The 16,905-nt window shown below is 49.1% G+C and overlaps 1 protein-coding gene across 1 annotated transcript; it reads right to left on the bottom strand.

Annotated features, from left to right (window-relative positions):
- Positions 1-2,336: 2,336 nt before the first annotated feature.
- LOC120661101 (3-hydroxy-3-methylglutaryl-coenzyme A reductase 3-like) lies at positions 2,337-6,623 on the bottom strand. The gene is made up of 4 exons (XM_039939804.1): positions 5,534-6,623; positions 5,083-5,264; positions 3,855-4,201; positions 2,337-3,253 (listed from the first exon to the last, which is right to left on the bottom strand). Exons 1-4 carry the CDS (start codon positions 6,484-6,486, stop codon positions 2,987-2,989), a joined length of 1,749 nt encoding a protein of 582 aa, XP_039795738.1. The 5' UTR covers positions 6,487-6,623; the 3' UTR covers positions 2,337-2,986.
- Between the last annotated feature and the right edge of the window lie 10,282 nt (positions 6,624-16,905).

The raw sequence follows: 16,905 nt of genomic DNA, 5'->3' as shown, positions 1-16,905 counted from the left end.
TTATTTGCAAAAATTTTTGCACAGATGGGTTGTAAATCGCAAGACGAATCTAATGATGCTATTTAATCCATGATTAATTAATAATTAGCGGATGGTTACTGTAGTATCACTGTTGCAAAACATGGATTAAGTAAGCTCATTAGATTCGTCTCGCGATTTACAGCCCAACCATGCAAAAAAAATTTATAAATAGACTTCATTTAGTACTTCAAATTAGCAAGATTCCTTTGCACTTTTTTGTGTTTACAACTTTTTTGCGTTTACGGGGTGAGAACTAAACAGGGCCTAAAACAGGCTGTGTTGGGCCACAATTAATGAATACAGATGGGGTCCCACTCCGTTGACCGTCAAACAAAAAACTCATCTACTACCCTCAACTGGCCCTCGCACTTGTCGTTCACACATGAGACCGATGCCCACTCTGGCGTGGCACGGGGATGGAACTCTCGTGCTGCTGCAGTACTACTCCCTCACTTCCATTTAACCTTTTATTTATTTAGTACTATGATTTATTCGCGTTGTGCTACAATAAACATCATGTACTAGGATAGCTTAATTAGCTTTAATAGATTTGTCTTGTGAATTAGTCCCGGCTTATGCACTTAGTTTTATAGTTAACTCATGTTTACTTCTCCTAATTGACATCTAAACATCTTATATGACCCGGACTAAAAGATCAGTCCATGGATCCGAAACAGCCCCTTACTCACCTGAAGAGGAAGTATTGCAGAGAATTTATATAGCGACTGGTGATTAGTTGCCAGAAACCACTAGCTAGCGTGAGGGGTTGGGGAAAGATCCGAGGGGAATCACGGTTTGCCGTAGATCTATAGCAGTCTCATTTTTTCCAATAAACTATCAATATTAGAAAAAAAATATACTCCATCAGTTTCACTAAAATCTCTCTTCCCAATAAACTTCCCCAAATAAAGGGAGAATTTCCAACATATTAATTGTAGGGATAAGTCTATTTTACAACCTCGAACTAGTCAAGAAGTCCGTTTTTCAACCTCCAACTACGAAACCGGGTAACATAGGCCCTCGAACTGGCAAAACCGTCCGAATCACCCCCTCGATCACTGTAGCAAGCTGTTTCGAGGGCGATTTTGCTACAGTAATATTTCCGAATTTCTGGAATTTCACACCTCTCAATTAAATAATAAAGAAAGCATAGTTAATATTGTCTAAAATCATGATATTTTTTTGGGAGGTAGATAAAAAGACAAGGAATCTATTTTGGCTAGATGTGCTACAATAGACATAAAGGAATTTGAATTATAAAATTTTAAAAATATGTAGAATTCAAAATTCCTTGAATTTTTAGGTCAGCTAAACCTATGATAAAAATGTATTAAAAATATGATAATTCATAATTTTTTATTTAGTTTAGTTAGGTACTTTTTATTGGCCCAAGTTCTATAGAATATTTATAAATTAAAATTTGAGGAATCAAATTTGATTCAAATTTGAGCATTGCGAAGGAATTCAAAAACTTTCATAAAAACTTGGGCTAATAAAAAATACCTTATTAAACTAAATAAAAAATTATGAATTATCATATTTTTATTTCATTTTTATCAAAGGTTTACCTAACCCAAAAATTCAAGGAATTTTGAATTCTACCCATTTTTAAAATTTTATAATTCAAATTTCATTATGTTTAATGTAGCACATATAGCCAAAATAAATTCCTTGTCTTTTTATCTACCTCCCAAAAAAATATCATGATTTTTAGACAATATTAACTATGCTTTGTTTATTATTTAATTGAGAGGTGTGAAATTCCAGAAATTCGGAAATGTTACTGTAGCAAACCCGCCCCTCAAAACAGCTTGCTACAGTGATCGAGGGGGTGATTCGGGCGATTTTGCCAGTTCGAGGGCATATGTTACCCAGTTTCGTAGTTGGAGGTTGAAAAACGGACTTCTTGACTAGTTCGAGGTTGTAAAATAGACTTATCCCTTAATTGTATTAAGCTGAGATTATTGAGGAACTACAAAATACTCCCCTAATAATTTATAAAAGTGATGTTGGGACATTCCAATTCTACCTTAAAGAGATTTTATTAAGATCCTGCTTGTGATGCTCTAAGTTTATAATAAATTCAGAATTCGAGGCCCTCCCAATCCCATCATCCATGTGCCATTTCGAGTTGTGGATCCAACTGATTTGTGTGGGAGACTGTGGTCTGCGGAACTCTTGCGTTACAAACGAGAACATGCTGAGTTAGTACGCCGCGTGCCCGCGTTGCTTGTGCAGATAGAGGCACAGAGCCTCTTGGATCCGAAGTGCTGAAGGCAGATACACAATTGGTTAACGGGATCAGGCTTTGGCGCTTTGCCAAAGTGTCAGCTTTATTATAAAATAAAAAGAAATCCTGATGCGTGGACAGGCAGGCAACTGGAGCATACAATTGAGATGAGCACGATCTAGAGAGAGAGACACCAAGATATAAAAACTGTTCCAGACCACATCTTTGCTTTACAATCCACATCACCGACGACGACTCTACGGTTCAAAAGTTAAAAAAGAAAAATTTACAGAGCTGAAAATACAAAGGCATCAGGCACCTGACGACGCGAACTTCTTCTCGCCAAAGCGCAGGAAGCATCCAGTGGCTGCAACTGCGATGCTGTGATGGTTCCACGACAAACTCTGGTCGGGTCAGATTCTCCAAAGTCGCAGGGGACGGGCAAAACAAGCTTCATAGAACGAGGGGGGGGGGGGGGGGGGGGGATCAACGACAGGAGACGAACAGCTACAACACCAACGAATAATAAAATGCCTCGTTCTCCAAATCCATGAGGTTTTGAAACCTAGAGCTTTCACGGCCTGGTAATATGACAAGTCGAGTGAATCTTCGCTTTTACCTGAAGGGTTTTCTTCCGTTTAACCCTCCTGCAGGCCTGCGCATGCCACAAGGAATCAACCTACGAAACCCTTTGTCTTCCATTTTCCCAAGGGGTATAAAACAAATAGGCAGTATTCAGCATTTTTTGGGTCTGTCTGCTTCCTCTGCAGCCTTGGATATGTCTCTGCTGGATCTGTTGTATTTCATGTGGCTCTGGACCAGATGGCCAGCGGCCTGAGCGGAGATGAGGGACAGTTCCCCAGCGAGGACCGCACCAGCAACCACCGTGGCCAGGAGCCTCGCGTTCGACCCCGGGGATTCCCTGTTCGGGCCTTTGACGCCGAGTAGGTCCAAGCAGGCAGACTGTGAGGCCAGCTGCGTGCCTCCTCCAATCGTGCCCACCTGTGTTTCGGTTAGGACAACACCTCATCAGTTGTAGTATAATGACACTAGCAAACAACTCTTGTGCAAGTGTCTACGGGCAGATGCCACTCCAGATTACTAAGCACTAATAAAATAGATGTGGACTGGTATTGCCAGCGCCTCCTGATTATGAAAACAAGATCAGACAATGGCAAGAGATTCCTTTTTATATACAGATCAGCTCAAGCAGGAATAATAATTAAGAGGTAACGCCATGATCACATAGACAACATCAATTTTAAAGGTCATAAAAGTATAGCTAGACATCTCAATTGTACAATGGCTTCATAATGAAATTCTTAGGTTCCATGTGTACTTAAATGAAGGGTAGGAAGCAATATTGCAATATTGTTAGTATGAGAGACCTGCTCCTTGATGAGTTCAACGCAGTATTTAGAAAAGGCACTTGCCTATTATAAAAAAGAATGTATTGTAACTAACTATTATAAGAAGGGCATGGCATATAATTGTTTCAAGAAATCACTAGGTCTCCTAAAAAGTCATGGATGTCAAATGATTAGGGACCACAAACTAAGTAAAGAGCAAAACATCATTAGCACAAGAGAATGTTGTTTCATACCTCAATAGACGGCATGGTAACAGAGATGTGGAGATCTTTGCCATCATTTATAGCTTCCAACATTGTCATGCACTGGGAACTCTCCACATTCTGTGCAGGGTCCTGACCAGTTGCAATGAAGATGGCTGTCACAATGTTGCTTGCATGGGCATTGAAACCCCCAAGAGCTCCAGCAACAGCTGAGCCAGCAAGGTTTTTGATCACGTTCAATTCAACTAGTGCCTGCACGTTAGTCTTGAGAACCTTTTTCACAACTTCTTCCTTGATTACTGCCTCACAAACCACAGACTTTCCACGCCCTTCAATCCAGTTTATAGCAGCTGACTTCTTGTCAGAACAGAAGTTACCTGTTTCATTACATAGGATCAGTTGACTAAAGCGTAAGTCATCAAAGCTTTGTGGCAGGAGATAATTTTGCTAACATATCATGTAAACTGACACCAATTCAACTGTGCTTAAAGGTAAAGGGTCCAACCTTTTGCTAGTAATCAATGAGTTAAAAGAAACCCACCAAAAGGCTGCAGTTTCTATTGCTCCAATCTGTCTTGTAGCACTACTCAATTGATATTATAATAATTTGCAAAGTCACTTCATAACTGTACTGCAGGAAACAGGCCAGCGCTGTTGTTTATGCCAGGGGCGAATCTAGAAACTTTTGGCACCGGGGTCGATATGTAGTAATCTTGATTTTCTATGGGATCATTTTGTCTAGAGAAACAGTGATTTAAGGGATTTGCCGGTGGTTGTCCGGGTCGACGGTCGCAAAAGAATATGAGCAAAATAACACAGTGGTTGTCTCCAAAATTTTCGTTTGTGTGATTTCTCTTTATCAGACTAGTTTTTCAATTGTTTATTGCATATAGGTGGATGAACCAGGCAGAAGCTAGCCCCACCGCTACAAATGGGAGTAACTGAAGTCCACATCAGCTATCTGGGTCATGCCTAGATGGTTCGCTGTCTGATTTAGAGAAATGGTAAAATTGGAGTGAAGATGAAGAGAAATTTCCACAATTTCAAAGTGCTTATCTCAAACAGAAACAATGATGAGCATGTGCAACCTAACAATCAATTATATGTGTTGAATATTCTCATACAACCAATATTTATGTTATGTACAACGTTAGCTAAAGTATGCACCTGAAAGTGAACGGCACAATCATATGCACAACTCATCAACTCAAATTTTTACAAATTAACTTAAAAGAATATATGATGATATGGGACAAACCTGATATGCTGATAACATCCATATCAGGGAAGTCATCCTGGAGGTAGTCCAGCACGTTCTGGACGCATTTGGAGACCATGTTCATCCCCATTGCATCACCTGTGCTGCAGGTGAACCTCATGTAAAGGTTCCTCCCTGCCATCGCGCACTTCACTCCCTGCAGTCTACCAAATCTGCTCGACCTGCACAAACCCAAAGGGCAAAACAGCTCGATCACCAAATCATCCCAACTTAAAACCAGGTTTTAAGGTCAAAAACTGGGTAACCGTACAAGAAATTATCAGTTGAAATTTGACAGATGACAACATGTGCTTCTACTTTGATTAGGACTGATGGCAGAGACGTATCGTCGAACACAAGAGTCACACTAGCCTACAGCGCAATTGTTGAGCTCGTGAAGCATGGGTCGAAAGGGACAATGTGACGTTGATTTGTAATTGAGCGTCCTTACCTGTTAAACACTGTAGCCAGGGTGTCAAAGTTGGCGGGATTCTCCAAGAAGCCCTTGAGCTCAGCGGCGCGGCGGGCAGACGGGAACCGGGCGGCCGGTGCTCGCGTCATCCCGTCCCTGAGGATGACGCTGGAGGCGCCGCCGGACTCGGCAATGGCCTTGAACCCTCGGTTTGTGCTGGCGACGAGGCAGCCCTCGGTGGTCGCCATTGGCACGTAGAGCCGGCGACCGTCGAGCAGGAGCGGGCCAGCGACGCCGACGGGCAGCTGCACGTAGCCCACCGGCTGCTCGATGCACTGCCCGAGGGCGGACGCGTAGTCGAACCCGTCGAGCGGGAGGCCGTCCATCTCCCTCCCCGTGATCCGCCGCAGCGCCTCCCGCCGGATCCCGGCGGCCCGGCGGCAGTCCCCCAAACTGGTCTCCAGCACGTAGGACGGGATCGTCCCGGCCACGACCGCGGCCACGATGTCCTCGTCGTCCTCCGGCATTTTCTCCGGCGCGGCGGCGGGGTTCCCCAGCAGCGCGCACGGGGCCGGGGCCGTCGGCGCCGGCGCCGGCGCGTGGCGGGCGTCGATGAGGTAGTCCTCCTCGTCGTCGCTGTTGGAGACGACGGACTGCACGAAGGCGATGCCGAAGAAGCTGAGGAGGTAGATGAGCGAGGCGACGAGGCCGCAGATGGCGAAGATCTCGGCGAGGGAGACGACGTGGAGGGGCGTGGAGGCGCGGATCTTCTCCCGCCAGCGCCGCATCAGGTACGCGAGCGAGGCGGCGAAGAGGGCCGAGAAGATGAGGTTGGTGTGCCGGATCGGGAGCGGCAGCGCGTCCCCGGCCTGCACCCGCACCCGCTCCCGCTCCCCCTCGCCCCCGGCCGCCGCCCGGCGCCGCGGGTGGTGCCCTGCGGTGGCCGCCCCCGCGTGCGGCGGCGGGACCCTGGGGCGGAACTCCATGGCCATAGGGGCGGCGGTGCTGGGGGGTCCTCGTCGGTGCTCGACCTCCCTCCCTTCCCCCCGCGGTGCGGAGGAGGAGCAGAGCAGTTGCCCGGCCCGGGGGTTTGGGTGTGTGTTTGGGGATTTGATTTGGGGGAGGGATCGATCCGAGCCGAGGGCGCTTTATAATACAAGCTTCACCGCCGCGATCACCCCTTGCCCTGAGCCCCTGAGCTCGGCGGACTCCGTGACAGCCTGGGCCCGCCATGCGGCGTTGCGGGCCCGTGGTCCTGCCTGGCCGCGGGTAGCTCGGGTTTTGTTTTGCTCCCCCGCCGGGCCGGCCGTGTGGCGGGTGGTTGGTTAGTTTGCCTGTGTTTGGATCCGACCTAGTAAACCCCGTAAACGCAAAAAAAAAATATCACATCGAATATTTCGACACATGTATGGAGTACTAAATGAATTATATTTATAAAACTTTTTGCATGGATGAGCTGTAAATCGCGAGACGAATCTAATAACCCTACTTAATCCATGATTTGCAACAGTAATACTACAGTAACCATCCGCTAATTATAGATTAATCATAGATTAATTAGCATCATTAGATTCGTCTCGCGATTTACAACCCATCTATGCAAAAATTTTATAAATAGACTTCATTTAGTACTTCAAATTAGCAAAATTCTTTCAAAAAAATCCAGCACAAGTGGGGGGTGCACGGACAGCCGGCGGCTCGACCCATCCCCAAGAAAAGATAATTTTTCCCATCGCGTTTCTATCTTCCCCCGGTGTTGTTTGGTTTGTGCAATAGCAAAGTAGTACAAATTTTGACTAATAATTAGTGGTACTAAATAAAAACAGTTTATAAAATTAATTTCACAATCCCTGCGCTATTTCACGAGACGAATTTAATGAAGCCTTTGATCATACAATTAGAGACTGGTCACTGTAGCATTACTGTAGCCAATCATCGATTAATTATTATTATTAGATTTATCGCGAAAAGTTACACACATCCGTAAACAAGTTTTGTAAATAAATTTTATTTAGCACTCTATACATATAAAATACTTTTGTAGCGCCAGTAGCACGATGAAAATCAAACAGGGCCTAGAGCTAGACCGGAATTCAGAGCTTGTCCGATATGATCCGGAAGGCCCGCCGGCGTGCGTGCGTCAGGTCAGTCTGACCTCCATAAATTAGCGGCTGCTCTCGCGCTCGGGACGTCAGCTGAAGTCGCCTCCTGTGTTTGGTTACAAATCGCGTCAAGTTTGTAAAAAAAAAATATTTGCATGGAGTTCTAAATAGAGGCTATTTGTAAAATTTTTTCAGAGATAGGTGTAATTTTTCAAGATGAATCTAATGACGATAATTAATTGATGATTTGGTACAGTAATGCTACAATAATCATCCTCTATCACGCGGTCAAAAATCTCATTAAATTTGTCTCGCGATTTGTACGTGGAGTTGTGAAAGTAGTTTTATAATTAGATTTCATTTACTATTTTAAATTTCTAATAAAAATAGAAAAAAATTCAATTTTTTTCGGGCCAAATCAAACACGGCCTTCGCCGGCCGCCGGTGCGGTAGCCACCTCCGCTACGCTGCGCTGTCCGCACCGCCATAAAAATGGTCGTCGCGGGTCGCTGGCTCGCTGCTAGCCTGCTACCCGGCCCAGCATGTGTGCAGGCGCCAGGCCGGTCAGCTTCGGTCATCAGTGCTGCTAACGACCTCTCTGAAGCCCCGTCCAATCAGTCCTCCAATTCAGACATTTCTAGGCTACGTTTAGTTCCAAAAAAAATCAGCATCTGTCATATCGAATTTTCGGACACATACACGAATATTAAATGCAGTTGGAAAAATAATTAATTATATAATCTAACTGATTCATATGAGATGAATCTAATGATGCTAAGTAATCTATAATTGGATATTAATTGTCAAATAACAACGAAATATGCTACAATAGCCAAATCCAAACTTTTTCACTAACTAAACACACCCTAAAAAAAGCTAACCAAGCCATGGATTCGACGTGTATTCGGATTTTTTTATCTATTAATGAAATGACGTGTGGCTCTCCTGCGTGTTCAAGAAAAAAAAGTCCTGCAGCTGAAGGAGACGATGACCGCGATTAAGAGGGTGTTTGGGGGCACTCTGCTCCACTAAAATTAGCTCCACTCCACAAAAATATACCCAAACAGCTCTACCAGCTCCACTCCATCAAAAACTAACTCCACTCCACCCTTTTTGTGGGGCTCCTCAAGAGGTGCTCCACCATTTCCTGGAGCTGGTGGAGTTGTGTGAAATTACCCACAACCGCCACAGATTACACAAAAAAATGTTTCATCCTGGTCTATTCCAGTCAATGTCTGCGGTCTCCTCCCGTCGCAGCCCACCGGAGCCCTTCTCGCCGCTCGTCGGAGCTCCTCCCGCCGCCCCTCTCAACGCCCGCCGGAGCTCCTCCCGCCGCCCGTTGTGGCCCTCCCGCCGCCATTCGTCGGGCCCTCTCAGGGGTCGCGCAACCCGCCGCCAGAGCTCCTCCCGCCGCCCCGCCATTGCCCGATCTCGGGTCGCGCTGCCCGCCGAAGCTCCTCTTGCCGCCGTCGTTGCCCTGCCGCTGCCGTCCCTCGCGCCGCCTTAGGGGTCGCGCAGCCCGCCAGAGCTCTTCCCGCCGCCCCGCCATTGCCCGAGCTCGGGTCGCGCCGCCCGTCGGATCCCTCCTGCCGCAGCCTGAGCTCGAAGTCGCGCCGCCCGTCGGGGCCCTCCTGCCGCCGCCCGAGCTTGGGGTAGCGCCGCTCCGTCGGTGCCCGAGCTCGGGTCGCGCCGCTCGTTGGGGCCCTCCCACCGCCGCCCGAGCTCGTGGTTGCGCCGCCCAAGGGCCGCCCGATGCCACCTCCGCTGGGGAGAGTCGCCCGCGACGCCGGTCCTCCCGCCGCCGCCTACCGAGGGCCGCCACTGACGGCACCGCCCGCCAGGAAGGTCGCGACCTGCACAGAGGAACAAGAAGAGGAAGAATGGGAAGATAACCTGACAAGCGGGCCCCGTGTGGAAGTGGGGGAGTTTAGATGGTCTGAGTTGGGCCTCTGCTTGCATATTGGGCCAGCGGAGCAAATGGAACTGGGCTTATAGGATTTGTGGAGTGGAGCTCTCCCAAACATGATGGAGTGAAATTGCTGGAGTGGAAGCCCAAAGGTGGAGTGGAATTTGTGGAGCAGAGCTGTTTTTTTGGAGGTGGAGCTCTCCCAAATAGGCCCTAACTGCTCGACCGGGAGTCATCACGACCGAATTTACGAGCACTGTTGTAAAATTGACTGTCGACCCGATCCTCTCCCTGGTCGGCTAGTTAATCCAATCCCTATCTGTTTGTTTGGGACGTTGAAGCAAGCCGTCGTGGCCGCTGCGGCTGCTACGAGTACGACGAGCAGGAAATCGATCAAAGAAGAAATGAAACGGTTGACCATCCCCATCTTCTTCAAGTTTAAGTCCGGTTCGTTTTCAGGGGGGCTGAACATTAGTCATGTCACCTAAAAAGAATCTTTCTATTCGAAAGTATTAAATAAAGTCTAATTCTAAAACTTTCTCACGAATGGATGCTAATTCATGATGCTACACTAAACATCCACTAATTGTAGATCAATTACCCTCGTTAGAATCGTCTCGGAAATCAGCCCAGGGATTGTATAATTAGTTTTTACTTAATATTTGAAAGTATTAAATAAAATCTAATTCTAAATTTTTTTCACAAATAAGTGCTAATTCGTGATGATACAGTAAACATACCCTCGTTACAATCGTCTCGAGAATTAGCGTAGGGATTGTATAAACAGTTTTTATTTAATACTTTAAATAATAATATTGTCATTGATATGACAGGACTAAAGTTTAGCTCTTCGGAAACGAATTGCCTCTGCCTTTCAATTCTGAATATTTCTGATCCGTTTCCATCACGGCCGGTCGGCTCTGCCATTCTGCCGTAATGCAGCCGCAGCAAATCTCGTCCGACTGTCCGAGTTTGACCGAACCTACAGCATTCATTCAGTCGGCTCGCAGTCCTCGCTACTGACATATCCGCGCTTGCCGCGTGGCGCTGGTCTCACTCTCACATGCTACAAAGCTACAGGTACATGCATGCTGTCGGTATGGGTATAGCCGTATGGGTATCGGCAGTATCTCGACTCCATTCGGGCCGCCGCGACCTTGAAGAGGAGGATCGGAGGGCGGTAGGCCTAGAGGGCGGCGCCGGCGCCGGCGCGCACACTGTCCCTGCCTCCCTGGCCTGTGCCCTCGGTTCTCCCATGCAGTGCACGCGCGCATGTGCAGCGTGGTCGATCGATCTCTAGCTAGCTGGCAGCGGCAGCAGTGTCCCGAAGCTACCTTGGAGCGAGAGCGACGCGCACGATCGAGCTAGAGCAGTGCCCCCGGGACGCCGCCGCCGAGGGGGCGGGCTGCTGCCGCGCGCCGGGTCCGCGCGCGTGTTGGTGCATACTCCGGCGGTAAATGCGGTCGAAGCGACGACGGCGGCGGTTGGGGCGGCGACGGACGACACGGGCACACGGCCACCCGCGAACCGTGCCGGAACGCGGGAATTTAACGCGCCCAGCGGCCGTCGTCGCCCGCGCGCTGTGGGCCGCGTCGTCGTGTTCCCCCATCCGTTCGATGCATGCAGTCGCCGTAGTAGTCTTGGTAACGCGTGGGCGTGGCATGGCATCACGTTGGGGCTTTGGATTTGATCTAAGCTGTTCCGATCCGTACATGGTGGCCACGAGCTCATCGCCGGCGGCGCGCTTGGAAGTACATACCCCTTCGCCCTTCGCCACCGCCGACGACGGCGGCGCCGCCGCCGTGTGCGCACGCAGATCCGGGCATGCGTACGTGCGCGCGCGCGTTCCGTCGGGGAGGAGATCGATCGATCGGTCGTGCGCGCACGACGTGCGACCCGGCCTATACCGCGCTCGTCGTCCACTGGGTGGATAGGATCCAGGGATGTTAGCGACGGCGACACAGAGCGTTCTGTTTCATCGTATACGCGTGGCGGCAACCGGCAAGGGGCTTGCATTGCATTGGCAGGATCGTGGGCGACAACGCTTCGGCCCTCCGTACGCCACGCCGGTGTACGACGAAGAGATGCGTGGGTCGAGAGGACGCTATCGCGCGGCGCGTGCGTTTTCGGGGGCGGTGAGCAATCAAAGCTGAACGAATATTAATTTTTCTTCTTTCCTTGATACATGTTTGGATATGCCTGATAATGGAGTTGAACCCGCACCAAATCCGCTCCTACCCATATTTCAAGAGCCCTAACTACCATCCGCCCCGACCCACCCGTCGGTTCAATGCCCCAACCCGTTTCAACCCGAAGTCACGACGGAAGATGATATGCGACTTACGCGCCGATCTACTACCATAGCGCCCAACCCGTCTGTGTCGTCAACCCAATCCGCCCCAACCCGTTTCACAGTATCACCCGTTTTAACCCATCCAATAGTACCCGTATTAAAACCCACCCAAAAAACCCGTCAAGCCCCACCCCATTAGTAGGAGTATGTTTGGAAGGGTTGCGCTAAAATTAAGTGCTAAACTTTATCATATATTATCACTTACTAGTATAGTGCCCGTGCATATATCCACTTTGTAATCATTCACTTCATGTACAGGTTATATTGCTACTGTGCGAGACATTGATTGTCCGTGTTCCGATTAAAATTCCGATTGATTGGTCTGGGTGCCGATTAGAATTCGGATTGATTTGTACGAACTCTGATTAGATTTTCGATTGACGGATCAAGAAAACATTGCTTGCTTTCGAAATATGTAAGTAGAGATACATATACTATGCTACGAGTCGACCTTTTCCCTTTCCCCTTGCTACAGTTGGGACAGGGCGACAAGGGCGAATCGACAGCGGGTGAGGGCTCTAGCGTCGATTCCGCCGGTTCCCCTCCTCTTCGGCAGCCGGGCCGGCGCTGGAGAGGATGGTGAACCGACGAATCGACGGCTGGTTGTATATAGGCTAGGTGTCCATAGATCTAGGCCTAGGGTTTGCTCGCCGTCGAGCTCGGCGGCGGAGCTGCTGCTTCCGGGAGTGGATGCCGTGAGGATCCCTCGCCGGCGAATGAGGAGGTCTCCTACAGTATGGCGGAAGCTTGGTGCTGGAACCACCATCTGGTCTTGGATGGTGGCGACGACGGCCAGGCTTTTTTGCCTGTTGCTCCTCTGTCTTGGTTCCTTTAGGTCCTGCGGCGACGACGACGAGCTTCCTGGGATCTGTGGAGCTTTGGCCGGGAGGATTTTGTTCCCTCTGCGTTTCTCCGGAGTTGCTGATGCACTGGTTGGCCCTTCGGTTGGAGATGCAGTGTGGATGGTGAGTTCCTCCCTCTTGCTATTTTGCAAAAGGGTGGGTCTTTGGGGGCATCCCCATGGGTGCTTGGCTTGTCCGGGTTGCTCGGGTCTCCGGCGATGGCGGACTTCTCTTCCGGTCGTTGGTCATTTGGCCAGCGATGGTGGATTTGTGAAGCGCCCCGACCCGAAGATCAAGGCTAAACCATGTATTAATTACCGAATGAGGTCTCCGGCATAATACATGTTACATCAAGTGGAGTCCAGAGTCATACAGAGCTTTATTTAACACGTACATGAGGAGTAAAGTGACAACACAAAGCTACACAGAACAACCATAGGATAACAACTAGCATAACGACATGGAGGACTAGCTCTTCATCCATCACGGCTCCAGTCGATCAGCTTGGGTGCGGACACGATCTACTCGTAGTCTTCTGGTACAAAGTCAGGATCCTCTGGAGAAAAATCAACAGGGGTGAGTACAAAAGTACTCAGCAAGCTCCACCTCACCCTACGGGAGGGGAAATGACATGCACGACACATAATAAGCATATTCTACTAACAATGCAACTAATGGTATGCAACTCTTCCCGACACAACTCACAATAGGTAGCTCACTAGTTGTCAGGACCACACCGTAGCCTGTCCATACCGTGGAAACGGACCATTCGAATGGATTATACACTCTGCAGAGGTCGTACACTGTACCCACACGCTCGGCTGCCCGAACGGACAACCGACATAGCCGACACCCAGCCGTGGCTCAACCCCGACTAGTCGCCCCCAAACCCTCGGGTCTGGACCAATCCAGGTCTCACCCCAAAACATATCCACCTCGGACGACTACCAGGTTAGCCAGTGGGATTAGGCTAGGGTTTGCCCATACAAACTCATGTGGTCGTACTGAAAGTAAGCTAGGTGAGATGTCAAAACAACTCGGTCCTTATGGTTCACCAGGGCAGCAATCATCCCTCAACATATCAACTCGAGCCTACCACCACGGTAGCGCTCACCTGCCAGTCTACCACCACGGTAGCGCCGGCTCCAGCATACCCAGCTGCCCTGGTCTCAGCCAGATCCCTTCGTATCCTATTCTCAGTTCTGGATATGCATGACTACTCAGATGCATGCATGAGCACACTCAATCACTCAAGTACTGGTATATGTAATCGATCCTAGACCCAGGCTACAGCTAAACGTCCTCACATGGATGCAACCGCTCACGTAGGGGTCGATGAAACTTGCCTTCGCTTGGGTACGCGTCGTCGGCGGTGGCTTCCTGCTCGTGGTACGGGTCTTCTGGCTCCTTGGCAGGCTCCTCCTCGGTCACTCCGTGATCTACTGGCGAGAACGGCACAACCGGCAAACAAACACAAGCAAGCAATAAGCTCAAATGGAGATGAAAATAGGAGGAAAATGAGTTACGTGAAAATGAGTTGATATGAAGGAGATATTGAGTTTACAGTATTGATTGGTAGAATGATTTGGATTAAGTGCTCACGGCCTGGGGGTGTTTTGGGCCTTTATTAGTGGAGTTAATGGTCGGGGGAGCTGTCTGCCATCTCACCTTGGCGTGGAACAGCTCGAGGAAGAGGATCAATTATTGGAGCTTCGTTTCGTGAGTGAGCTGGGCTCAGGAGGAGTGGTTCAGCTGGTGGAGCGAAGCGGCTTGGTGCGCTTGGGCTGGTGACGGGGCTCGTCACGGCCTTGCTCCTTTTATAGGCGAGGAGAGCAGCAGCGGCGTCGCGCAAGGACGGCGACGGCGTGGGCTGCGGTAGCTCGTCGTCAACGCGAACAGTGGCAGCGCTGAAGGCGCGAGCGTCGAGGCGGCAAAGCCGGCGAGGATGCTGCAGCGGCGTGGGCGAGGTGGGGACGCGGGAGTGGGCGGCACGGCGTGGTGCCGGCGGCAGTGCGCGGTCCCATCGTGGGGACGGCGTGTCGCGCGTGCGCGAGCGAGAGCGAGCGGGTGAGGCGGTTCGGCGGAAAATATCTCGACCGGCACTGTGCGTGGCGACCCTGATTTATGGCGAGGTGGGTGCTGCCATGACGGGTCATTTCAAGGTCAATGGTGTGGGTACTCTGTGGCTTCCAGGGAATGATGAAGTTATGGCAAAGGAGGTAGGCGCTGTCATGATTGTCTGTTAATTATGGCATGCTACGGTGACTTGAGAGGCTTTTATGGAAAGAGACGAGTTGATTTTTGTCGTAGGTGCAAGCATGTGTATGCTGGTTACTGGAGGGAACGAATGTACTAATGCAAGGCAAGAGTATAAAATAGTTTACCTAATAGTTATGTAATACCTCGTATAACGTTATTATTATTTTACGTTGCTAGTTTAATTGCAACATAAGTTTTATTTTAGTGATTGTTGGAATTTGAGGTGGCCCTACTAAGTTAAGGATCTACACCAACTCACTTCAGAGTCGGTCAGCATCTAGTTACTTAGTGTACCGGGTCCTTTTGACGGCAGAGGCCGCCTTTTGCTTCCGGGAGGCAGAGCCTACCAACAGATGAAGCTGGCTTCCGGGTGGCAGAGCCAACCTTCGATGAAGCCCAGACCCTTTTGTGATCCCGGGTGGCAGAGCCAACCTTCGATGGATCACAACTTATACACTAAGTACTTAAATTTAACCGGGAGACTAACACTTATAAAGATGCTTACCTTATTGAAGCAACAAAGGAAGACACACCTAGCACACTCTACCTATGCTCACTTCTACCATGCCCTTGGATGTGTGTGGGATGGAGTGGAGTAGTATGGCATGGCAAGGGGTGGCACCCTCCTTATATAGGCACTCATACCCTCTTGGATGAGTGACACATGTCACACTCTAGGAGGTTCCCTACAAATATCTAAGTTCTCTACAAATATCTAATTCTAGAAAATTCTAAATTTTACCATGGCAAGAAAATATCCAAGCTTCTTGTCTTCTTATGATTCTTGTGGAACATTCTAGAACCTTGTCATGGTGAGCAAAATTACGCCATGGTTTATCCTTATTTTTATAGAACCTTCTAGAAATTTGCATTATAAATTTCAACACTCCCCCTTAATCATGATGGAAACTGGGATGTTACAATTTGTTCCACTCCTATTTTGTCAAGGTGACTGCCGATGGGCGTTCAAGGGTGTTGATGTGCTTGGTTGAGGACTGGGCGTTGAGTTTTGCGGCTCTACCAATGCTTGGAGTTCCTTGCCGAGATGGGAGGTGGAGGATCGACGAGGTGGCGAAGGAGATGAACAGGAACCTGGTGTTGGGGAAGAAGCACAGTAGCCTTAGGGACTTACTTGTAATTCTTGCTTTTCCCAAGGGTCTGTTTGTAATGTGGGGGATGTACTGTGTTGCTGATTAATACATCTTCCCTTTTGCAAAAAAAAGATACATATACTAAACTTTTTACATCTTGATTAAAGTTTAACCTACATCATTTCACTCCGTTTGATAGACTAGTGCTAAAATTTAGCACTTCCATTCATTAGCAATGATATAGAACTCAAAATGAATAAAACATCTCACGGTACTATTTGATTGCAGAAGCTTGGAGGTGCACACTAACTCTCGATGATCAATACTTAGGGGGGGGGGTTATATTTTTACCATTATTACGAATGTCGCCTACCTGATTGACATCCTTGTTTTGGCACCTACATCTATAGCATAAGTGAGAAATTTAACTTACAAATATACCACATTTGGGGATGTGGCAGCCACGCCAGCATGCCACGCGGGCGCTGAGTCAGCAGGACCCCGACGCTGTTCCCCCGCCGTTTCTGACCGCCGGGCCCAGGTCTCGCCGCCGCTAACCCTGCCCATTCGACCCTCACCCCTCTCCTGCGCCGCTTTCTTCTTTCCCCAGCTCCTTCCAGCCACCATTGCCGCCTGCAGCTGCTCTTCTCCCTCCCCGCCGTCCCTGCGTCAAGGTGGCCATGTCGCACATGTCGGAGGCTTCGAGCGCGTTGGTGAGGAGGCAGGAACGAGGCGGGAGCTCCATGCGCGCTCATGCTGTGGCGTATCCAACCGGCAAAGAATCTGGGCTTCCTTTGATCGAATGCCCCGATTGCCATGTGGCCCGTGTGATCGAGCTTCGCGCAAAGAAGGATACAC

The sequence above is a fragment of the Panicum virgatum genome, chromosome 2N, assembly GCF_016808335.1.
Source record: "Panicum virgatum strain AP13 chromosome 2N, P.virgatum_v5, whole genome shotgun sequence".
NCBI classification, from domain to species: Eukaryota; Viridiplantae; Streptophyta; class Magnoliopsida; order Poales; family Poaceae; genus Panicum; species Panicum virgatum.
This window is presented reverse-complemented; position numbering and strand designations above follow the sequence as displayed.

What these genes read in the sequence shown, in the direction of transcription:
- LOC120661101 (XM_039939804.1), bottom strand. Translation starts at nt 6,486, where the DNA reads ATGGCCATGGAGTTCCGCCCCAGGGTCCCGCCGCCGCACGCGGGGGCG. An exon ending in CTGGCTACAGTGTTTAACAG is followed by an intron (nt 5,265 to 5,533) that starts GTAAGGACGCTC and finishes GGGTTTGTGCAG; the next exon opens with GTCGAGCAGATTTGGTAGAC. An exon ending in TTACCATGCCGTCTATTGAG is followed by an intron (nt 3,254 to 3,854) that starts GTATGAAACAAC and finishes ACCGAAACACAG; the next exon opens with GTGGGCACGATTGGAGGAGG.